Source organism: Coregonus clupeaformis, unplaced genomic scaffold (genome assembly GCF_020615455.1).
Source record: "Coregonus clupeaformis isolate EN_2021a unplaced genomic scaffold, ASM2061545v1 scaf0039, whole genome shotgun sequence".
Taxonomy (NCBI): domain Eukaryota; kingdom Metazoa; phylum Chordata; class Actinopteri; order Salmoniformes; family Salmonidae; genus Coregonus; species Coregonus clupeaformis.
This window is the reverse complement of record NW_025533494.1, coordinates 491,888-517,500: the sequence shown is the minus strand read 5'-3', so window position 1 is coordinate 517,500 and position 25,613 is coordinate 491,888. Positions and strand designations below refer to the sequence as shown.

The window sequence follows — 25,613 nt, the reverse complement described above, 5'->3', positions numbered from 1 at the left end:
GAGAGAGGGAGCCAGAGAGAGAGAGAGAGAGAGCGGGAGGAGAGAGAGCGAGAGGAGAGAGAGAGAGTGAGGAGAGAGAGAGGGGGTGAAAGAGAGATCCCACATGAGAGAGGGAGTCAAAGAAAGAGAGTGAGAGAGAGAGAGAGGAGTGAGAGGGAGTGAGAGGGAGTGAGAGGGAGGAGAGGGAGAGAGAGGGAGGGAGAGGGAGTGAGAGGGAGTGAGGGAGGAGGGAGTGAGGGAGTGAGGGAGAGAGGGAGAGAGAGAGAGAGAGAGAGAGAGAGAGAGGGAGAGGGAGTGAGAGAGAGGGAGGAGAGAGATAGAGAGAGAGAGAGCAGCCCCTGGGGGAGGATGTTAACATCTTTTCAGTACATGTGGCTGTACGCTCCACATCTGGAGAAAGAAAGAGCTCTTATCCAATTCTCATGTGGGTGAGAAGTTCAAATTGAATGTACTGACCTCACAATACAACCAAAACATCTTAGGCCTTACAGTTTTTGCCCATTGCTTACACACTAAAACCGAATGCTTAGACCAAAGCCTCAATACCTAAACTCCTTGTAGCATACCTTAAACACAGTGTAACCATAGCTTAAACACAATGTCAACTTTGCACTTTGTTTGCAATTCTGTAACACACTTATTGCGAAACACTACACAAGTTGTCTTACATTAGACACTTTGTTCAAAAACGAAATCACCTGTTATCATTGGGAAAACACTCTGTTCAAAATGCAAAACTCATCTGGCAATTGTATGCACTTACATACACACCTGAAAACACTTGCACAGAAAACAAAATACCAATCAGTCTGAGCCTTAGCACTATAAATAGGCCTCAGGTAAGCCATTTTTAGAACTTTGCAAGCATGGAGGCAATGAGTATCTCTATTTGCACATAATCTCTTGCACATCTAGCATTCCAGTGTTATTGTAATTATTCTGCACTATAGCCTATTTATTGCCTTACCTCCATAACTTGCTACATTTGCACACACTGTATAAATATTTTCTGTTGTATTTTTGACTTTATGTTTTTTTACCCCATATGTAACTCTGTGTTGTTGTTTTTATCGCACTGCTTTGCTTTATCTTGGCCAGGTCGCAGTTGTAAATGAGAACTTGTTCTCAACTGGCTTACAGTGGGGGAAAAAAGTATTTAGTCAGCCACCAATTGTGCAAGTTCTCCCACTTAAAAAGATGAGAAAGGCCTGTAATTTTCATCATAGGTACACGTCAACTATGACAGACAAAATGAGAAAAAAAAATCCAGAAAATCACATTGTAGGATTTTTAATGAATTTATTTGCAAATTATGGTGGAAAATAAGTATTTGGTCCATAACAAAAGTTTCTCAATACTTTGTTATATACCCTTTGTTGGCAATGACACAGGTCAAACGTTTTCTGTAAGTCTTCACAAGGTTTTCACACACTATTGCTGGTATTTTGGCCCATTCCTCCATGCAGATCTCCTCTAGAGCAGTGATGTTTTGGGGCTGTCGCTGGGCAACACAGACTTTCAACTCCCTCCAAAGATTTTCTATGGGGTTGAGATCTGGAGACTGGCTAGGCCACTCCAGGACCTTGAAATGCTTCTTACGAAGCCACTCCTTAGTTGCCAGGGCGATGTGTTTGGGATCATTGTCATGCTGAAAGACCCAGCCAAGTTTCATCTTCAATGCCCTTGCTGATGGAAGGAGGTTTTCACTCAAAATCTCACGATACATGGCCCCATTCATTCTTTCCTTTACACGGATCAGTCGTCCTGGTCCCTTTGCAGAAAAACAGCCCCAAAGCATGATGTTTCCACCCCCATGCTTCACAGTAGGTATGGTGTTCTTTGGATGCAACTCAGAATTCTTTGTCCTCCAAACACGACGAGTTGAGTTTTTACCAAAAAGTTATATTTTGGTTTCATCTGACCATATGACATTCTCCCAATCCTCTTCTGGATCATCCAAATGCACTCTAGCAAACTTCAGACGGGCCTGGACATGTACTGGCTTAAGCAGGGAGACACGTCTGGCACTGCAGGATTTGAGTCCCCTGGCGGCGTAGTGTGTTACTGATGGTAGGCTTTGTTACTTTGGTCCCAGCTCTCTGCAGGTCATTCACTAGGTCCCCCCCGTGTGGTTCTGGGATTTTGCTCACCGTTCTTGTGATCATTTTGACCCCACGGGGTGAGATCTTGCGTGGAGCCCCAGATCGAGGGAGATTATCAGTGGTCTTGTATGTCTTCCATTTCCTAATAATTGCTCCCACAGTTGATTTCTTCAAACCAAGCTGCTTACCTATTGCAGATTCAGTCTTCCCAGCCTGGTACAGGTCTACAATTTTGTTTCTGGTGTCCTTTGACAGCTCTTTGGTCTTGGCCATAGTGGAGTTTGGAGTGTGACTGTTTGAGGTTGTGGACAGGTGTCTTTTATACTGATAACAAGTTCAAACAGGTGCCATTAATACAGGTAACGAGTGGAGGACAGAGGAGCCTCTTAAAGAAGAAGTTACAGGTCTGTGAGAGCCAGAAATCTTGCTTGTTTGTAGGTGACCAAATACTTATTTTCCACCATAATTTGCAAATAAATTCATAAAAAATCCTACAATGTGATTTTCTGGATTTTTTTCTTCTCAATTTGTCTGTCATAGTTGACGTGTACCTATGATGAAAATTACAGGCCTCTCTCATCTTTTTAAGTGGGAGAACTTGCACAATTGGTGGCTGACTAAATACTTTTTTCCCCCACTGTACCTGGTTAAATAAAGGTTAAAAAAATAAAAATAAATAAAAATAAATTCCTCTTCTCCACCCTCCGTGCAGATGCTCAATCACCTGACGACACGCGCCGACACCTAGCCTGCGGCAAGAACACACACAACCAGAACACAACACAACACACACACAATGATAACACACACACACACACAATAACACACACACGTACACAACAAGAAACAGACATAAAGTACTGTCTCTCTTTATATTAACAACCACAAGCCTCATGTACTAATGTACTGATGTACTAATGTTCTGATGAATTAATGTACTGATGTACTAATGTACTGATGTACTAATGTACTGATGTACTAATGTACTGATGTAATAATGTACTGATGTACTAATGTACTAATGTACTGATGAATGAATGTACTGATGTACTAATGAACTGATGTACTAATGTACTAATGTACTGATGTACTGATGTAATAATGTACTAATGAACTGATGTACTAATGTACTAATGTACTGATGTACTGATGTACTAATGTACTAATGTACGAGGTGCTGTGAAATATATATTGTATGATTATTAAACACAATGTGTGAGACAAACACCAATAACGAGTCCTTCAGGTGCATGGTGTCCACAGAGATGTTAAGTGAATAGATACTGTGAATGAAGACACTGTGAATGAAGACACTGTGAATGAAGACACTGTGAATGAAGACACTGTGAAGGCAGACACAGTCATACTTGAAGTGGTGGCATTCACATGCCCAGCCCACACACACTGACCGTACACATAGGAGCAAGGAGAATTCTGTATCTCTGTCCGTAGCAGAGCATGTGAGCGGGAGCGAGCGGGGAGCGTGAGCGGGCAGATTTTGGACAGAGTGCAGAGCGGCATTTTTAAAAGAACAGAGCGTCACCATATGTCCCGCTCAAATTTTTCTCCGCTCACACCACGAGTCTGAAGCATGCTCAAGCCTGACCCAGAATCCATCTGTGTCTTGCACAGTCATCAACAGTAGACTATTTTCAGTCAAAACTCGGCTCAATAATGGAGTTCACCAAGTACTTCAAAAAGGAAAATGAGAAGTCATACAGGTGTACTATTAATATAAAACTAACTAACAATGATAATATGGTACAATAAAAATAATGTGGTGACATCGTTTCAGTCAATAAAGATTCATTTTGGAATCTAAAAAGACACATCTCTCGAAAACACGAAAGTGTGCTACGTGAACACGCTGGAAAGAAAGCAAAAGGTTAGCAAGTTGAATACGGTAACTTGTAACAAAAGTGTAAAGTAAATATAGCCTAATATTCAAACTAATTAGTTTTGTCATTCAAAGTAGGCCTAATATATGGTTCGTTTAATTTAATTTGTGTCGTCCATGAATTTGTATTTTATAGAGCGAGAGGAGCAGCAGCAGCAACAAGAGAAAAGGGTTGAGGAATTCAAAAGTTTCTTCACTGCACACAAAGGCCCAACCATAACAAGGCAGAGAAAAAGAGAGCTGGATGTAGCATTTTTAAAAATGATTTACATGGACTATGAACCGCTGAGTAAAGGAGAACGCAAAGGGATGCAACACTTCGCCAGCGCAGCTCAACCGTGCTACACCCCCCCATGCTACAACACCGCACGGGACATGCTCATGCCACATGCCCTGGAAGAGATGGAAGCCAAACTGCAAGACCTACTGCAAAATGGGGATGGGCTCGTTCTGTCAGCGGACATTTGGACCAGTAGAAGAGGGCACAGCTTCCTTGGCATCGTGGCCAGTTTCATTGATGGGACGTTCCGGGGTCACAAGGTTTTGTTGGGCTGTGAGCACATACAGGGGCACCATACCGCAGATCGTATTTACCAAAAGTATGAAAGTGTACTGAAATATTGGAACGTGCAACTACGTGTGATTCGGGATTTGAGTGGAGCGCGATGCAAACTGCGTTGAGCGCTGAGCGATAATGAGCGGACTGGCCTGATGTGGCTTTGAGCTGAGATTCTCACCGCTCCACTCCGCTCATATGCTCTGGTCCGTAGACACGCACACATGCAGACACACACACACACACACACACACAAAGGGTTGTGCTGCCATCTCAATAGATGGGTTAAAACTGTCTGATTCAAGAATGGCCTTCTCTCTCTCTCTCGCTCTCTCTCTCTCTCTCTCTCTCTCTCTCTCTCTTTCTCGTTTCTCTCTCTCTCGCTCTACTTCCCAGAGCCATGGGCAAGGACAAGGCTCAGTTTTCTCACTTCCTAAGGAGGGCTGATTCAACGTCCTCTAATTCTAACACTAACAACCACATACACAATCCCCCCGTCTCCCTGAGGCCAAGTCTGTCACATCTTCAACAAGTAAGTGCTAAATTCAAGTTACCACATTCCCAGTAGCTGCTGCATAAAAAGCTAACTATGTCATAGAACTTAACAGACTTCACAACCTTGCGTTCTCATTTGCACGTTATAAGCGCCAGGTTATCCAATCCAGCACCTTGCGCCCTCACCCCTCCCTGTGCTGAAGAGACCATGTGACTCCATGTGTGGTACGGAGATAAGGGGAGGAGCTACAGAAAGAGACAGAGTGAGAGAGGTACATTTCCTCAGTGAAAACAATGTACTGAGCAAATGTCAAATTGGCTTTTTACCAAATTACCGTACGACAGACCACGTATTCACCCTGCACACCTTAATTGATAAACAAACAAACCAAAACAAAGGCAAAGTCTTCTCATGCTTTGTTGATTTAAAAAAAAGCTTTTGACTCAATTTGGTATCAGGGTCTGCTATACAAATTGATGGAAAGTGGTGTTGGGGAAAAACATACGACATTATATAATCAATTTACACAAACAACAAGTGTGCAGTTAAAATTGGCAAAAAACACACACATTTCTTTCCACAGGGCCGTGGGGTGTGATAGGGATGCACCTTCAGCCCCACCCTCTTCAACATCACCCTCTTCAACATATATATCCACGAATTGGAGAGGGCACTAGAACAGTCTGCAGCACCCGGCCTCACCCTACTAGAATCTGAAGTCAAATGTCTACTGTTTGCTGTTTGCTGATGGTGCTTCTGTCCCCAACCAAGGAGGGCCTACAGCAGCACCTACATCTTCTGCACAGATTATGACAGTAAATCTCAGTAAGTCAAAAATAATGGTGTTCCAAAAAAGGTCCAGTTGCCAGGACCACAAAAACAAATTCCATCTAGACACCGTTGCCCTAGAGCACACAAAAAACGATACATACCTCAGCCTAAACATCAGCGCCACAGGTAACTTCCACAAAGCTGTGAACGATTGTCACGAGGGTCTATGTCGTCCAAGTATGACCAAGGCGCAGCGTGTCCAAGAAACATGACTTTATTAAATAAACGTTAACGGACTACAAACAAAAGACGACTCAATGAAGTCCACGGTACACTGACCAAAAGGAACAAAAACCCACAAAACCAAAAGGAAACCACACAGTTTAAATATGGCTCCCAATCAGAGATAACGAGCCGACAGCTGACACTCGTTACCTCCGATTGGGAGTCATATGACTAATCACCAAACATAGAAATGAACAACTAGAATACCCAACATAGAAATACACCCAAACAATGAAAATGAACAACCCTGGCTCAATAATCAAAGTCCATGGAGCCAGAGTGTCACAGTACCCCCTAAAGGTGCGAACTCCGGGCGCACCAGCATACAGTCTAGGGAGGGTCTGGGTGGGCGTCTGTCCATGGTGGCGGCTCTGGCCCAGGTCGTGGTCCCCACCCCACCTTAGTCACTATCCGCTTCCGTAGCCCCCTCCACATGACCACCCCCCAACTAAACCCCACTGGATTAAGGGGCGGCACCGGACTAAGGGGCAGCACCGGACTAAGGGGCAGCACCGGACTAAGGGACAGTACCTGACTAAGGGGCAGCACCGGCCTGAGGGGCAGCACCGGACTGAATGGCGGATCCTGGCTGGCTGGCTCTGGCGGATCCTGGCTGGACGGCTCTGGCGGATCCTGGCTGGACGGCTCTGGCGGATCCTGGCTGGACGGCTCTGGCGGATCCTGGCTGGCGGAAGGCTCTGGCTGATCCTGTCTGGCAGAAGGCTCTGGCTGATCCTGTCTGGCGGAAAGCTCTGGCTGATCCTGTCTGGCGGAAGGCTCTGGCTGATCCTGTCTGGCGGAAGGCTCTGGCTGATCCTGTCTGGCGGAAGGCTCTGGCTGATCCTGTCTGGCGGAAGGCTCTGGCTGATCCTGTCTGGCGGAAGGCTCTGGCTGATCCTGTCTGGCGGAAGGCTCTGGCTGATCCTGTCTGGCGGAAGGCTCTGGCTGATCCTGTCTGGCGGAAGGCTCTGGCTGCTCCTGTCTGGCGGAGAGCTCTAGCGGCTCCGGTCTGGCGGGCGGCTCTGAAGGCTCATGGCAGACGGGCGGCTTTGCAGGCTCAGTACAGACGGGCAGTTCCTGCGGCGCTTGGCAGACGGACAGTTCAGGACGGCGTTGGGCAGACGGGCAGTTCAGACGGCGTTGGGCAGACGGACAGTTCAGGCCCGTTGGGCAGACGGCAGACTCTGGCCGTCTGAGGCGCATCGTAGGCCTGGTGCGTGGTGCCGGAACAGGAGGTACCGGGCTGAGGACACGCATCTCAGGGCTAGTGCGGGGAGAAGCAACAGGGCATGCTGGACCCTGGGGACGCACCGTAGGCCTGATGCGTGGTGCCGGAACTGGAGGTACCGGGCTGAGGACACGCATCTCAGGGCTAGTGCGGAGAGAAGCAACAGGGCATGCTGGACCCTGGGGACGCACCGTAGGCCTGATGCGTGGTGCCGGAACTGGAGGTACCGGGCTGAGGACACGCATCTCAGGGCTAGTGCGGGGAGTAGCAACAGGGCATGCTGGACCCTGGGAACGCACATAAGGGCTAGTGCGGAGAGCCGGAACAGGGCATGCTGGACCCTGGGGACTCACATAACGCCTAGTGCGGAGAGCCGGAACAGGGCATGCTGGACCCTGGGGACTCACATAACGCCTAGTGCGGAGAGCAGCAACAGGACGCACAGGACTCGGGAGACACACAGGAGGCTTGGGGCGTGGTGTAGGCACTGGTGGGAAAGGGCTGGCGACGCGCACCGTATCCCTGGTGCGAGTGGCCGGAACAGGTCGGGCTGGGCTGGCGACGCGCACCGTACACTTGGTGCGGGTGGCAGGAACAGGCCGAACCGGGCTGGCGACGCGCACCGTAGGCTTCCTACGAGGCTCAGGAACAGGCCGGGCTGGGCTGGCGACGCGCACCGTACACTTGGTGCGGGTGGCAGGAACAGGCCGAACCGGACTGGCGACGCGCACCGTACACTTAGTGCGAGGGGCCGGAACAGGCCGTACCGTACGGGGAACACACACTACTGGCTGTACCTCAGGATTAGGAACGGGCCGGACCGGACTGGTTACACACCCCAGTACCTCTCGCCGAGCCTCTACACCTTCCTTCCCTGCTTTTCCCAGTAGCCCCCTTAACCTGGTAGCCTCCTGAATCCGCCCCTTCTCTGCCTCCGTCAGCCCCCTTAACCTGGTAGCCTTTTGAATCTGCCTTGTGGCAGCCTCCTGCTGCTCAGTCGCCCAAGCCATGTGCCCCCCCCAAAAAATTTCTTGGGGTTGCCTCTCGTCCTTCCGACGTTGGCTCTGCCGACGCCGTTGCTCCTCTCTCCGTCGCCTCTCCTCTGTTTCGCTCCATGGACGGCGATCCATGCCATCCAGGATTTCTTCCCACGTCCAGGACCCTTTTCCGTCCAAAAGCTCCTCCCATGTCCAGACCTTTGGAGCTGGGTATAAATCCTGTGTAGGTGGATCCTGTTGCCGCTTGACACGCCGCTTGGTCCTTTTATGGTTGGGTTTTTCTGTCACGAGGGTCTATGTCGTCCAAGTATGACCAAGGCGCAGCGTGTCCAAGAAACATGACTTTATTAAATAAACGTTAACGGACTACAAACAAAAGACGACTCAATGAAGTCCACGGTACACTGACCAAAAGGAACAAAAACCCACAAAACCAAAAGGAAACCACACAGTTTAAATATGGCTCCCAATCAGAGATAACGAGCCGACAGCTGACACTCGTTACCTCCGATTGGGAGTCATATGACTAATCACCAAACATAGAAATGAACAACTAGAATACCCAACATAGAAATACACCCAAACAATGAAAATGAACAACCCTGGCTCAATAATCAAAGTCCATGGAGCCAGAGTGTCACAACGATCTGAGAGACAAGGCAAGAAGGGCCTTCTATGCCATCAAAAGGAACATCAAATTCGACATAACAATTAGGATCTGGCTAAAAATAATTTTCAGTTATAGAACCCATTGCCCTTTATGGTTGTGAGGTCTGGGGTCCGCTCACCAACCAAGAATTCATGAAATGGGACAAACACCAAATTGAGACTCTGCATTCAGAATTCTGCAAAAAATATCCTCAGTGTACAATGTAAAACACCAAATAATGCATGCAGAGTAGAATTAGGCCGATACCCGTTAATGATCAAAATCCAGAAAAGAGCCGTTAAATTCTACAACCACCAAAAAGGAAGCGATTCCCAAACCTTCCATAACAAAGCCATCACCTACAGAGAGATGAACCTGGAGAAGAGTCCCCTAAGCAAGCTGGTCCTGGGGCTCTGTTCACAAACACAAACAGACCCCACAGAGCCCAAGGACAGTGATTTATTTAGAATTCAAGGCACACTTAACCAGCATGGCTACCACAGCATTCTGCAGTGATACGCCATCCCATCTGGTTTGCGCATAGTGGGACTATCATTTGTTTTTGAACAGGACAATGACCTAACACACCTCCAGGCTGTGTAAGGGCTATTTGACCAAGAAGGAGAGTGATGGAGTGCTGCATCAGATGACCTGGCCTCCACAATCACCCAACTTCAACCCAGTTGAGATGGTTTGGGATGAGTTGGACCGCAGAGTGAAGGAAAAGCAGCCAACAAGTGCTCAGCATATGTGGGAACTCCTTCAAGACTGTTGGAAAAGCATTCCAGGTGAAGCTGGTTGAGAGAATGCCAAGAGTGTGCAAAGCTGTCATCAAGGCAAAGGGTGGCTACTTTGAATAATCTAAAAAATGAAATATATTTGGATTTGTTTAACACTTTTTTGGTTACTAAATTATTCCATATGTGTTATTTCATAGTTTTGATATCTTCACTATTATTCTACAATGTAGAAAATAGTAAAAATAAAGAAAAACCCTGGAATTAATAGGTGTGTCCAAACTTTTGACTGCTACTGTATGTTTTATTGTCACATACACCGGATAGGTAGAGTGAAATGTGTTGTTTTACAGGGTCAGCCATGGCAGTACAGCGCCCCTGGAGCAAATGAGAGTTAAGTGCCTTGCTCAAGGGCACATCAACAGATTTTTCACCTTGTCGGCTTGGGTATTCGAACGCACTAAATGCTAGGCTATCACGTACACACACTTCCTGGCCTTTCATTAAAGCGATTACAGATTAATGTCCAGAGCACACGTCTAATCCTGTTTTGAGATGCACTGTGAGATGATGGCATATAGTGTGACCAGCCCTGTGTGTGTGTGTGTGTGTGTGTGTGTGTGTGTATGTGTATGTGTATGTGTATGTGTATGTGTATGTGTATGTGTATGTGTGTGTGGTCCCCATGAGGACAAAGGCTATTTTAAATGTAGGGATTAGGGTTACAATTAGGGTTAGGGTTTGGGTTACGGGTTAAGGTTAGGGTAATAGGATTTAGGTCCCCACAAGGATAGAAGAACAAAATGTGTGTGTGTGTGTACTGTATAACCTCACCAGTCCTTTCAGACAGTGTCACAGTGTGTCATCTTCAGCGAGCGTCATTGTTTTTATTTATTATATTTAACCCTTACTTAACCAGGTAAGTTGACTGAAAACACATTCTCATTTACAGCAACGACCTGGGGAATATTTACAAGGGAGAGGAGGGGGGATGAATGAGCCAATTGGAAGCTGAGAATGATTAGGTGGCCATGATGGTATGAGGGCCAGATTGGGAATTTAGCCAGGACACCAGGGTTGATATATGTCTTCACTATTATTCTACAATGTAGAAAATAGTAAAAAATGATGTAAAAACCTGGAATGAGTAGGTGTGTCCAAACCTTTGACTGGTACTATATATTTAAGCAATAAGGCCCGAGGGGGTGTGGTATATGGCCAATATACCACGGCTAAGGGCAGTTCTTAAGCACGACGCAACACGGAGTGCCTGGATACAGCCCTTAGCCATGGTATATTGGCCATATATCACAAACTGGTTACCAACATAATTAGAGCAGTTAAAATACATGTTTTGTCGTACCCGGGGTATACGGTCTGATATACCACGGCTGTCAGCCAATCAGCATTCAGGACCCAAACCACCCAGTTTATAAATATATACACTACCGTTCAAAAGTTTGGGGTCACTTAGAAATGTCCTTGTTTTCGAAAGAAAAGCAATTTTTTTGTCCATTAAAATAACATCAAATTGATCAGAAATACAGTGTAGACATTGTTAATGTTGTAAATGGCTATTGTAGCTCGAAACGGCTGATTTGTAATAGAATATCTACAGTGAGGGAAAAAAGTATTTGATCCCCTGCTGATTTTGTACGTTTGTCCACTGACAAAGAAATGATCAGTCTATCATTTTAATGGTAGGTTTATTTGAACAGTGAGAGACAGAATAACAACAACAAAATCCAGAAAAACGCATGTCAAAAATGTTATAAATTGATTTGCATTTTAATTAGGGAAATAAGTATTTGACCCCTCTGCAAAACATGACTTGGTGGCCCTCACATAGGTCAGACGTTTCTTGTAGTTGGCCACCAGGTTTGCACACATCTCAGGAGGGATTTTGTCCCACTCCTCTTTGCAGATCTTCTCCAAATCATTAAGGTTTCGAGCCTGACGTTTGGCAACTCGAACCTTCAGCTCCCTCCACAGATTTTCTATGGGATTAAGGTCTGGAGACTGGCTAGGCCACTCCAGGACCTTAATGTGCTTCTTCTTGAGCCACTCCTTTGTTGCCTTGGCCGTGTGTTTTGGGTCATTGTCATGCTGGAATACCCATCCACGACCCATTTTCAATGCCCTGGCTGAGGGAAGGAGGTTCTCATCCAAGATTTGACGGTACTTGGCCCTGTCCATCGTCCCTTTAATGCGGTGAAGTTGTCCTGTCCCCTTAGCAGAAAAACACCCCCAAAGCATAATGTTTCCACCTCCATGTTTGACGGTGGGGATGGTGTTCTAGGGGTCATAGGCAGCATTCCCCCTCCTCCAAACACGGCGAGTTGAGTTGATGCCAGAGAGCTCCATTTTGGTCGCATCTGACCACAACACTTTCACCCAGTTCTCCTCTGATGTTCATTGGCAAACTTCAGACGGGCATGTATATGTGCTTTCTTGAGCAGGGGGACCTTGCGGGCGCTGCAGGATTTCTTCACGGCGTAGTGTGTTACCAATTGTTTTCTTGGTGACTATGGTCCCAGCTGCCTTGAGATCATTGACAAGATCCTCCCGTGTAGTTCTGGGCTGATTCCTCACCGTTCTCATAATCATTGCAACTCCACGAGGTGAAATCTTGCATGGAGTCCCAGGCCGAGGGAGCTTGACAGTTCTTTTGTGTTTCTTCCATTTGCGAATAATCGCACCAACTGTTGTCACCTTCTCACCAAGCTGCTTGGCGATGGTCTTGTAGCCCATTCCAGCCATGTGTAGGTCTACAATCTTGTCCCTGACATCCTTGGAGAGCTCTTTGTTCTTGGCCATGGTGGATAGTTTGGAATCTGATTGATTGATTGCTTCTGTGGACAGGTGTATTTTATACAGGTAACAAACTGAGATTAGCAGCGCTCCCTTTAAGAGTGTGCTCCTAATCTCAGCTCGTTACCTGTATAAAAGACACCTGGGAGCCAGAAATCTTTCTGATTGAGAGGGGGTCAAATACTTATTTCCCCTATTACAATGCAAATCAATTGATAACATTTTTGACATGCGTTTTTCAGGATTATTTTGTTGTTATTCTGTCTCTCACTGTTCAAATAAAGCTACCATTAAAATTATAGACTGATCATTTCTTTGTCAGTGGGCAAACGTACAAAATCAGCAGGGGATCAAATACTTTTTTCCCTTACTGTACATAGGCGTACAGAAGCCCATTATCAGCAACCATCAGTCCTGTGTTCCAATGGCACGTTGTGTTTGCTAATCCAAGTTTATCATTTTAAAAGGCTAATTGATAATTAGAAAACCCTTTTGCAATTATGTTAGCACAGCTGAAAACCGTTGTGCTGATTAAAACTGGCCTTCTTGAGACTAGTTGAGTATCTGGAGCATCAGCAATTGTGGGTTCGATTACAGGCTCAAAATGGCCAGAAACAAATAACTTTCTTCTGAAACTCGTCAGTCTATTCTTGTTCTGAGAAATTAAGGCTATTCCATGCGAGAAATTGCCAAGAAACTGAAAATCTCGTACAACGCTGTGTACTACTCCTTTCACAGAACAGCGCAAACTGTCTCTAACCAGAATAGAAAGAGGAGAGGGAGGCCCCGGTGCACAACTGAGCAAGAGGACAAATACATTAGAGTGTCTAGTTTGAGAAACAGACGCCTCACAGGTCCTCAACTGGCAGCTTAATTAAATAGTACCCGCAAAACACCAGTCTCAACGTCAACAGTGAAGAGGCGACTCCGGGATGCTGACCTTCTAGGCAGAGTTGCAAAGAAAAAGCCATATCTCAGACTGGCCAATAAAAAGAAAAGATTAAGATGGGCAGTCTGAGATATGGCATTTTTTTTGCAACTCTGCCTAGAAGGTCAGCATCCCAGAGTCGCCTCTTCACTGTTGACGTTGAGACTGGTGTTTTGCGGGTATTATTTAATGAAGCTGCCTGTTTCCAGCTACAATAGTCATTTACAACATGAACAATGTCTACACTGTATTTCTGATCAATTTTATGTTATTTTAATGGACAAAAAAATTGCTTTTCTTTAGAAAACAAGGACATTTCTAAGTGACCCTAAACTTCTGAACGATAGTATATATATATATAAAATGTGACCGACTGACTCTATCACAGTGTATCAACTTTGCTGTGAATCACAGTGTTAGTAATGACAATGTATAATACTGGACTCTCTCACAGAGTACTGTTGTATGTCCTGTAACTGTATCACAGTGGATCATATTCACACACCCACACACACCGTAATACACCCTGTTGTGGCCCTCACACACACACACACACACCGTAATACACCCTGTTGTGGCCCTCACACACACACACACACACACACCGTAATACACCCTGTTGTGGCCCTCACACACACACACCGTAATACACCCTGTTGTGGCCCCTCACACACACACACACACACACACACACACACACACACACACACACACACACACACCGTAATACACCCTGTTGTGGCCCTCACACACACACACCGTAATACACCCTGTTGTGGCCCTCACACACACACACACACACACACACACACACACACCGTAATACACCCTGTTGTGGCCCTCACACACACACACCGTAATACACCCTGTTGTGGCCCTCACACACACACACACACACACACACACCGTAATACACCCTGTTGTGGCCCTCACACACACACACCGTAATACACCCTGTTGTGGCCCTCACACACACACACACACACACACACACACACACACACACACACACCGTAATACACCCTGTTGTGGCCCTCACACACACACACCGTAATACACCCTGTTGTGGCCCTCACACACACACACACCGTAATACACCCTGTTGTGGCCCTCACACACACACACACCGTAATACACCCTGTTGTGGCCCTCTGCCAGATGAGAGGATAAGATTCCACAGCTATGAGATCTCTGTCAGGAGCAATCAACTGAACACACACACACACACACACACACAGACACACACACACACACACACACACACACACACACACACACACACACACGGATCTGGTGAGGGCAGGAACAAAAGCAATCCATCACAAAACTCTCTATATTGACAACCCTACAAATCAGCCAGGGTTTCCATCAAACGGTAATAGCCGGCTTTTGGCCGATAAAAAATAATTAAAAAGTTGATGAATAAAATTTGCCAGGGAGAAGAAGAAAAAATCCCATTTCGAAATAATGTTTTTTTTTGCATATTCAATGATGGAAATACCAGTCGATGGAAATACATTTGACTGGTCATGCTTATCGGTCTACAGGAAAATCTGTCTGCTACAGAATCTCAAACAGGAAATGCATAGGCAATGGAAGGCAGGCTTCATTAGTGCGTCACACACCACTTTGCAATGAGCTGGAGGCAGTATGCATTTTGAAAACATATACACTACATGGCCAAACGTATGTGGACACCTGCCCGTCGAATATCTCATTCCAAAATCATAGGCATTAATATGGAGTTGGTCCCCCCTTTGCTGCTATAACACCCTCCACTCTTCTGGGAAGGCTTTCCACTAGATGTTGGAACATTGCTACGGGGACTTGCTTCCATTCAGCCAAAAGGGCATTAGTGAGGTAGGGCACTGATGTTGGGCGATTAGGCCTGGCTCGCAGTCGGCATTCCAATTCATCCCAAAGGTGTTCGATGGGATTGAGGTCAGGGCTCTGTGCAGGCCAGTTAAGTTCTTCCACACTGATTGTGCACGGGGCCATTGTCATGCTGAAACAGGAAAGGGCCTTCCCCAAACTGTTGCCACAATGTTGGAATCGTCTAGAATGTAATTGTATGTTTTAGCGTTAAGATTTCCCTTCACTAGAGCTAAGGCGCCTAGCCCGAACCATCAAAAACAGCCCCAGACCATTATTCCTCCTCCACTAAAGTTTACAGTTTGCACTATGCATTCGGGCAGGTAGCGTTCTCCTGGCATCCGCTAAACCCAGATTTGTCAGTCGAACTGCCAGATGGTGAAGCGTGATTCATCACTCCAGAGAACGAGTCCAATGGCGGTGAGCTTTACACCACTCCAGCTGACACTTGGCATTGCGCATGGTGATCTTAGGCTTTTGTGCGGCTGCTTGCCATGGAAACCCATTTCATGAAGATCCTGACGAACAGTTATTGTGCTGACGTTGCTTCCACAGGCAGTTTGGAACTCGGTAGTGAGTGTTGCCACCGAGGACAGATGATTTTTACGCGCTACGTGCTTCAGCACTCGGCGGTCCCGTTCTGTGAACTTGTGTGGCCTAACACTTCGCGGCTGAGCCGTTGTTGCTCCTAGATGTTTCCACTTCACAATAACAGCACTTACAGTTGACTGGGGCAGCTCTAACAGGGTAGAAATTTGACAAAATGACTTGTTGGAAAGGTGGCATTACATGACGGTACCACGTTGAAAGTCACTGAGTTCTTCAGTAAGGCCATTCTACTGCCAATATTTGTCTATGAAGATTGCATGGCTGTGTGCTCGATTTTGTCAGCAACAGGTGTGCCTGAAATAGCCGAATCTACTAATTTGAGGGGGTGTCCACATACTTTTTTATATATATTGTACTTAATTGTTTGGAACCTGAACGTTTTACTACATACTATGAGGCATCTCTTACCTTGCTTCAAAGTAGCCTAGCCAAAATCAGACCATATCCGTGGAGGCAATTATTTTATTGCAACTTTCTTTCATTGTTTCAAAGGCACAATCCTAGTCATATTAGCAACCCATGCTAGTTGTTGCATATTAGATCTCCCCTAAATTTCGAACATATCTTTTCATCTCTGTCACATGAAACCGCTGGCATGTGCAGTGTTTTCCCGCTAATTGTATTACGAACATTCACACAGTCTACTGCCTTGTTCACATTGCTGCGCTTATAATGTGAAGAAATAATAGTTTATCAACATTTTAAGCTAAACGTTCTGATCTGTTGCATCAGACTCATTGCTTTTTAACATTTATTATGTAGCCTAGGCCTACTGGTTGGATGAATTTGGGATCACCGAGAGTCTGTTTGGAATAGGCAATTTTTTCACGAAAAGCTGACCAATAGAATAGGTAAACTTTTCTACTATGGGGTTAGTGATTTTGCTGTTCATTACTCGTCTTGTTGGCTGAGGAAAAGTACATCTTCAAAGTGCGCATCAGAATTAGGTAAGACGGACTGCACATCGGTGCATCCTCGACTTGCGTGTTCTGTTTATATGAATTACCATAATCTAAATGTGATTTCTGTCATTCTGAGCACCGTGGGTGGACACCCTAATCAGGTTACGCACCCAATGCATATGGGTCCGGTACATTTCTCAAATATCTGGCAAATGAAAATGCGGAAACCATGATCTCAGCATACAGCAGCAATACCATCTACATTAAACAAACTCACCCAGACAGTCTCCTATCACGTCTACTGTTCACCAGAGCCAAAGGACACAGAGTAGAGATACGGTCCCATTCCCTAACCTTATCCTAGGAGTGTACACTTGCTCACTACCTCTCAAAGCTTTAGCTAAACACAATGAATTTATGTAAGGGAAGGGAATGAGTGCACACTTTGAAGAGAATGGGTAGAGGATGAAGGAGAGAAGAGAAGAGGATGAAGGAGAGAAAGGTAGAGGATGAAGGAGAGAAGGGTAGAGGATTAAGGAGAGAAGGGTAGAGGATGAAGGAGAGAAAGGTAGAGGATGAAGGAGAGAAGGGTAGAGGATGAAGGAGAGAAGGGTAGAGGATGAAGGAGAGAAGGGTAGAGGATGAAGGAGAGAAGGGTAGAGGATGAAGGAGAGAAGGGTAGAGGATGAAAGGGAGAAGGGTAGAGGATGAAGGAGAGAAGATAAGAGAATGAAGGAGAGAAGGGTAGAGGATGAAGGAGAGAAGGGTAGAGGATTAAGGAGAGAAGGGTAGAGGATGAAGGAGAGAAGAGAAGAGGATGAAGGAGAGAAAGGTAGAGGATGAAGGAGAGAAGGGTAGAGGATGAAGGAGAGAAGGGTAGAGGATGAAAGGGAGAAAGGTAGAGGATGAAGGAGAGAAGGGTAGAGGATGAAGGACAGAAGGGTAGAGGATTAAGGAGAGAAGGGTAGAGGATGAAGGAGAGAAAGGTAGAGGATGAAGGACAGAAGGGTAGAGGATGAAGGAGAGAAGGGTAGAGGATGAAAGGGAGAAGGGTAGAGGATGAAGGAGAGAAGGGTAGAGGATGAAGGAGAGAAGGGTAGAGGATGAAGGAGAGAAGAGAAGAGAATGAAGGAGAGAAGGGTAGAGGATGAAAGGGAGAAGGGTAGAGGATGAAGGAGAGAAGGGTAGAGGATGAAGGAGAGAAGGGTAGAGGATGAAGGAGAGAAGGGTAGAGGATGAAGGAGAGAAGGGTAGAGGATGAAGGAGAGAAAGGTAGAGGATGAAGGAGAGAAGAGAAGAGAATGAAGGAGAGAAGTGTAGAGGATGAAGGAGAGAAGGGTAGAGGATGAAGGAGAGAAGGGTAGATGATGAAGGAGAGAAGGATAGAGGATGAAGGAGAGAAGGGAAGAGAATGAAGGAGAGAAGGGTAGAGGATGAAGGAGAGAAGGGTAGAGGATTAAGGAGAGAAGGGTAGAGGATGAAAGAGAGAAGGGTAGAGGATGAAGGAGAGAAGGGTAGAGGCTGAAGGAGAGAAGGGTAGAGGATGAAGGAGAGAAGATAAGAGAATGAAGGAGAGAAGGGTAGAGGATTAAGGAGAGAAGGGTAGAAGATTAAGGAGAGAACGGTAGAGGATTAAGGAGAGAAGGGTAGAGGATGAAGGAGAGAAGGGTAGAGGATGAAGGAGAGAAGGGTAGAGAATGAAGGAGAGAAGGGTAGAGGATGAAGGAGAGAAGGGTAGATGATGAAGGAGAGAAGGATAGAGGATGAAGGTAAGAAGGGTAGAGGATGAAAGAGAGAAGGGTAGAGAATGAAGGAGAGAAGGGTAGAGGATGAAGGAGAGAAGAGAAGAGAATGAAGGAGAGAAGGGTAGAGGATGAAGGAGAGAAGGGTAGAGGATGAAGGAGAGAAGGGTAGAGGATTAAGGAGAGAAGGGTAGAGGATGAAAGAGAGAAGGGTAGAGGATGAAGGAGAGAAGGGTAGAGGATTAAGGAGAGAAGGGTAGAGGATGAAGGAGAGAAGGGTAGAGGATGAAGGAGAGAAGGGTAGAGAATGAAGGAGAGAAGGGTAGAGAATGAAGGAGAGAAGGGTAGAGGATGAAGGAGAGAAGGGTAGAGAATGAAGGAGAGAAGGGTAGAGAATGAAGGAGAGAAGGGTAGAGAATGAAGGAGAGAAGGGTAGAGGATGCCAGTGGAGCGCGAAGGGAAACATCAGACCTCTCTGCCATTCATCTGAGCGGAAGAGCGAGCAGTGCCCCGAGCCGAGCACCAGTCCTTCTTAATCGGTTGTGTGTGGGTGTGTGTGTGTGTGTGTGTGTGTGTGTGGAGGGCAGGGCTAGGCAGGGACTGATTATGTGGTCAAGTGTCGGAGTGACACCCTATTGTGTACCCACTGTTGTGGTGCAGGTTGATTAAAGCAGCACAAGGGAACAGCAGCATACAGCATATCATATTACTTCATTCAGCTAGTATTTGTAATTGACACAGCTCAGGTGTGGGCGTATCACTGCAATAGCCTAGTGTCAATTAGGGGGGTGTACCTGTACATCAAGCTGCCTCCTGTTAGAGAAACAGTTCTGACTCAGACAAGGCTACTGTATCACCTGTCATACACAGTGACAACCCAGGCTCCAGCCACAGCCACAGCCCCAGCCACAGCTCCAGGCCCCAGCTACGACCAGGGACAGAGTTGATTACAGCTCAGCACTAGAACTCATCCAACCGTCCGTTCCATTCCATTCCTCTGGGCTGGAGTCACAGGAATTTCCCTTGGTTCCTGCCAGGGCCTTGCGCTCCAACAATGCAGTCAGCAGGAGCAGGAATGCCAACCATCCCCTTATGTCAACTCTCAGGCTGAGTCCCACATGGTACCCTATTCCCTATATAGTGCACTACTTTTGACCAGGGCCCATAGGGTTCTGTTAAAAAGTAGTGCTCCTGCTGACTGCAGTTGTTGGTGCCACGTGACTCTCAGACTCAGTCTCAGTCTCAGCACTGCCAACCATCCAACCTACCGACGTTCCACATGACTCCAACAACTGACTAACACGCTTAGTAATTATTTGAATGCCACATACAGCAGAGCTATATTAATAGCTATATTTAAGGTTTGGTGGTGATCAGCTGAAACGCATAGCAGACGGGGTAGCCTATTTGTGTCACTGGGATTATTTGGCTTGGGAATAAAATAAATGTTTAAAGAAAGTAAATGAAGCGAAAAAGCTGTGAGAATGAGATGGTTGGTGACAAGCGCTGATGGTGATGGTGACTCTGCAGAAACAAAGTAAATTGGAGAAAGTAGGTTACTGTAGTGTATACTGATCCAGGACCAGTTTACTTCCCCCTTCAGCATAGTTAATTATGGTAAAGTAGCAATAAAGACTGACCCTGGAACTGACCTCACAGAGGCACTTTTACTCAATGTAAACAACACACGAGTTGTGGGTAGACAGGAACAGGAAGAGGTTACGGCTACAAACCTCTACAGTGAGGAAGTTCATGTTTCAGCTTCCTGCAACAATGACAAGACACCCAACTCTGGGGCTGTCTGGAGACAGTATGTTACTTGTCAAATAAATCCCTTCCTTGAAGTGACCACATACCTGCAGGGGTGAAAGTAAGGCAGTACGGTTCAGGATGGCGTCCCTGCAAAATAAATTGTGGGGGTACTCCGTACCGGTAAAACATGAGCCTATCACAATAATTAAAACAAAATGTCGAGAAAACTGTAGGCTATTACACCACTTTTGATCATTACTGCATGTCACATGCATGAACAATTAGCGAACGGACTTGAAACTGGTGGTATAGCCTGCGCTCCAAAATGAGATGTGGTTTGATGACAACACTAAGGCAGAGATGAGTGGCCAACACCGAGACGCATGCCGACTGCTGTGGACGCATAAATTCTAGCCATATGACAATCGGCAAATGTCATTGAACTTTTTTGGTGTTTTGTGTAACAGATGTCTCTTTCCATTCACCTCTGTTTAGGCTGGAAATGTGTTGCGAGTGAATGAACGTGTTCAGGTAGCCTAGTAAAGGAGCAGTTTGAAGTGATTGTTTGACAATCCGATTAAAACATCATGACTTTTGTGTTTATGCCACAGTTAATTAACAAATCTTTACAACTAGGCCCACAGAGATCCTATTGAATTAATAGGGATTCTACAGTGATGTGAAAAAGTGTTTGCCCCCTTCCTGATTTGTTATTTGTTTGCATGTTTGTCACACTTAAATGTTTCAGATCATCAAACAAATGTAAACATTAGTCAAAGATAACACAAGTAAACACAAAATGCAGTTTTGAAATGAAGGTTGTTATTATTAAGAGAAAACAAAATCCAAACCTACCTGGCCCTGTGTGAAAAAGTGATTTCCCCCCCTGTTATAAAACAACTCAACTGTGGTTTATCACACCTGAGTTCAATTCCTCTAGCCACACCCAGGCCTGATTACTGCCACACCTGTTCTCAATCAAGGAATCACTTAAATAGGACCTGCCTGACAAAGTGAAGTAGACCAAAAGATCCTCAAAAGCTAGACATCATGCCGAGATTCAAAGAAATTCAGGAACAAATGAGAAAGAAAGTGATTGAGATCCATCAGTCTGGAAAAGGTTATAAAGCCATTTCTAAAGCTTTGGGACTCCAGCGAACCACAGTGAGAGCCATTATCCACAAATGGCGAAAACATGGAACAGTGGTGAACCTTCCCAGGAGTGGCCGGGCGACCAAAATTACCCCAAGAGCGCAGCAACGACTCATCCAAGAGGTCACAAAAGACCCCACAACAACATCCAAAGAGCTGCAGGCCTCACTTGCCTCAGTTAAGGTCAGTGTTCATGACTCCACCATAAGAAAGAGACTGGGCAAAAATGGCCTGCATTGCAGAGTTCCAAGACGAAAACCACTGCTGAGCAAAAATAACATTAAGGCTCGTCTCATTTTAGCCAGAAAACATATTGATGATCCCCAAGACCTTTGGGAAAATACTCTGTGGACTGATGAGACAAAAGTTGAACTTTTTGGAAGGTGTGTGTCCCATTACATCTGGTGTAAAAGTAACACTGCATTTCAGAAAAAGAACATCATACCAACAGTAAAATATGGTGGTGGTAGTGTGATGGTCTGGGCCTGTTTTACTGCTTCAGGACCTGGAAGACTTGCTGTGATAAATTTAACCATGAATTCTGCTGTCTACCAAAAAATCCTGAAGGAGAATGTCCAGCCATCTGTTCGTGGCCTCAAGCTGAAGCGAACTTGGGTTCTGCAGCAGGACAATGATCCAAAACACACCAGCAAGTCCACCTCTGAATGGCTGAAGAAAAACAAAATGAAGACTTTGGAGTGGCCTAGTCAAAGTCCTGACCTGAATCCTATTGAGATGCTGTGGCATGACCTGAAAAAGGCAGTTCATGCTCGAAAACCCTCCAATCTGGCTGAATTACAACAATTCTGCAAAGATGAGTGGGCCAAAATTCCTCCACAGCGCTGTAAAAGACTCATTGCAAGTTATCGCAAACGCTTGATAACAGTTGTTGCTGCTAAGGGTGGCCCAACCACTTATTAGGTTGTAGGGGGCAATCACTTTTTCACACAGGGCCATGTGGGTTTGGATTTTGTTTTCCCTTAATAATAACAACCTTCATTTCAAAACTGCATTTTGTGTTTACTTGTGTTATCGTTGACTAATATTTAAATTTGTTTGATGATCTGAAACATTTAAGTGTGACAAACATGCAAACAAATAAGAAATCAGGAAGGGGGCAAACACTTTTTCACACCACTGTATATGTAATTCAATGATAAGCCCATACATTTTTCGAGGACATATAGGATTTCTTCCCGTACCAGGAAGAAGTGAATTCTACTTTCACCCCTGCATATCTGACAAGATTGGACAGGTGAAACTCAGGGTTCTCTAACACAGTCGAACGATCTAGGCTGCATTGCGTCAGATCAGTGATTGCCTCATGAAAATAAAGAATAGAAGGAAGGAAGGAAGGAAGGAAGGAAGGAAGGAAGGAAGGAAGGAAGGAAGGAAGGAAGGAAGGAAGGAGGGGTGTATTTCTCCGAATTCTGGTTCCCTGTCTGGTTGTCTGTTTCTCTGCAGTGAAATGGAAGAAGGGGTGATGGACCATGACCTGCTAAAGCATGAAACTGTGCAGATGCAGCAAGGTGACATCACTATGCACTGAAATATGGAATAGTCAACAAACCTCCCAAAACAACAGAGACCTTTTCTATTCTTAGCAATAATCAGAGACAGGACACCAAAGTGACAGAGTAAGGACACAGACGGGATATTTTAGAGAACAACTCATCTACTCAGTTAACCCGAAAAAGCACTTGACAAAAATACTGAAATGCACGCCGTCAAAACACACTCAAAGGCTTTGGTTCTAAAGGAGCAAAGCTCTAAAGCTTTTTGAAAAGGGAAATTAGAAAGCACAGTACTGAAGCCCCTATGATGGTGCTTTTACCAGTCCTGTCTCATGCAGTGGCATCTCGGTATCAGTGTTTCTGCATTATGGTTATGATATGGTTATTATATGGTAATGAGGTTACTATGATACTTCTTTTTTAGATATATATTTTAAGGTATTTCCAGGTTTTATTGAACAGATAGAGGTTGTGTCAAAGGATTCAAACCGATGCCTTTATAACCAGGATCAGTATGCTAGCTTAGCATTTAACACTGCCTCCCGTAACTTGCTTCTAACTGGGCTTGAACCAGGGTCCTCTACCTTGACAACGTAGGAACCGATTGAGCTATACAAAAGGGACAAGTTGGATGGCTCCATCTGCAACGTTTCAAGCTAGCTGTGGAGTGATGTTATGGTACGTTCTTAACTCCTCTACACTGACACTGTTAACATGTGTACCAGAGGTGGCAGCATTACCACTAGGCCAGCCAGGCCACACTATGATCCTTCTATAGGCCAATGATGTGTTACTACGATCATTCTGTAGGAGGTGTCTATGGCCATTTAGATGGGGGGTAGGGTAGATGTTTACACACACATACCAATGAGCACATCCAGTGTCATATAGCATAACAAACTGTAGTACAGCAGAAGAGAAAGAAAGAAAGAAAGAAAGAAAGAAAGAAAGAAAGAAAGAAAGAAAGAAAGAAAGAAAGAAAGAAAGAAAGAAAGAAAGAAAGAAAGAAAGACAGTGGCCTTTAAACTACTGACACACACACACACACACACACACACACAAAGAGATTTCTTCAGAATGACCATGGATGGATGTCAGGTGTGTGCTTTCCTGGCCACTCTTCCTACTGCTCCTTTACATTGGATCAATATACACACCCCTATCTGGATAAGCCCCAAAAATAGGACTTCTACAACAGCAAAATCGACCTTATCAATTGATAATGATTTAGGGCGGCAGGTAGCTTAGTGGTTAAGAGCGTTGTGCCAGTAACGAAAGGTCGCTGGTTCTAATCCCCGAGCCGACTAGGTGAAAAATCTATCGATGTGCCCTTGAGCAAGGCACTTAGCCCTAATTGCTCCTGTAAGTCGCTCTGGATAAGAGCGTCTGCTAAATGACTTAAAATTTTTTTTTAATAATGGCTGTAGAATATTGCTAAAACCACGGCAACATTGGATCAATACACACAACCCTATCTGGATAAGCACCAAAAAAGAGGACTTCTACAACAGCAAAATCGACCTTATCAATTGATAATGGCTGTAGAATATTGCTAAAACTACGGGCAAAATTTGAATCGAAATCAAATGGTGGAGCCTTGCGCTATGGGATGAAATACATCCAGACAGACAATTGTGTTAAAAAAAAACAACAGTGTTTTCTGTAAGCCATGTCACCTGAATGACCGGTGGTGCATTTGATATGGCGCTTCCCCCCTAAAATACCACGACCGACCGAGACATACATAGCTTGTAGTAGGCCTACCATGTGCCTGAGGGGGGCATGCACATGAAATATACATTGTTATAGAATATCAACAAGACTCTGCATTAGAATATGGACTAGCCTATAAAGGATTGCTACGTGTCGGGTTGACCAGGTAAACAAGACAACAACAAGGTTATTGCAGGTTGGCAATGTATTATCATCCTCAGACACCTAAAACAATGCACTGCTTCCTATGTCAACCACTTATATGATCATTTAAGAGCGTTTCTGGTAGTAACATCACAAGTAAACACACACAGGGGGCATATTTAAGCCTTCTGCAAACGGTGCTACTTTGTGTAAACACGAACCAGACAAGAAACCAACAGACAAACAGAAAAGCAACTATCTCCTCATACTCGAATGCGCCTACCTCGGCACACAGCTTGGCGAAGAACGGTCCACTTCCCAGGTGGCGTAGAGGTTCATGTGGACTGGGCGATTCGAGGTGATCGTGACCGGTTTGGAGGGCTGCACGTGCGGGGAGGGGGCACCTCCAGTCCGCGGGAGCCCTCCTCGCTCCGACATCCCGGAGGTATCTTAGCTAAAAGGGTTTCAAACGAACGAGTTTAATAGCCTGTCTTCTTTTCCCTCTGCCTCTTCGTTGCAAAACCTACGGTGTGCGTGAACAGTTTGGCTAGTGAATGCGTAAAAATGTTCGTCCGTGCAATCGAAAGTTAATCCTTCTACTCTATAGAATAACTATTAATTTGGTTGTACTAAACGGTAACATTCCCGTCAATGTCCTTGATCTCCAAGCGAGCGAAACCCCTTTGTTTCTCTCAACTTGGCTCTGGATGTGTAATTTATCCGTGCAGGAAGCGAAAATTTCTCAACCAAGGCAA

General features: G+C 45.4%; 1 protein-coding gene across 2 annotated transcripts in view; it reads right to left on the bottom strand.

Annotated features, from left to right (window-relative positions):
- The window catches only part of LOC123483157 (phosphofurin acidic cluster sorting protein 1-like), a 67,050-nt gene extending 41,437 nt beyond the window's left edge, over positions 1 to 25,613 (bottom strand). For both annotated transcript variants that reach the window (XM_045212669.1, XM_045212670.1), the window contains exon 1: positions 25,142 to 25,613. In XM_045212669.1, coding sequence (XP_045068604.1) covers positions 25,142 to 25,296 — 155 coding nt within the window. In that variant the 5' untranslated portion in view covers positions 25,297 to 25,613. The remainder of the gene's footprint in view (positions 1 to 25,141) is intronic.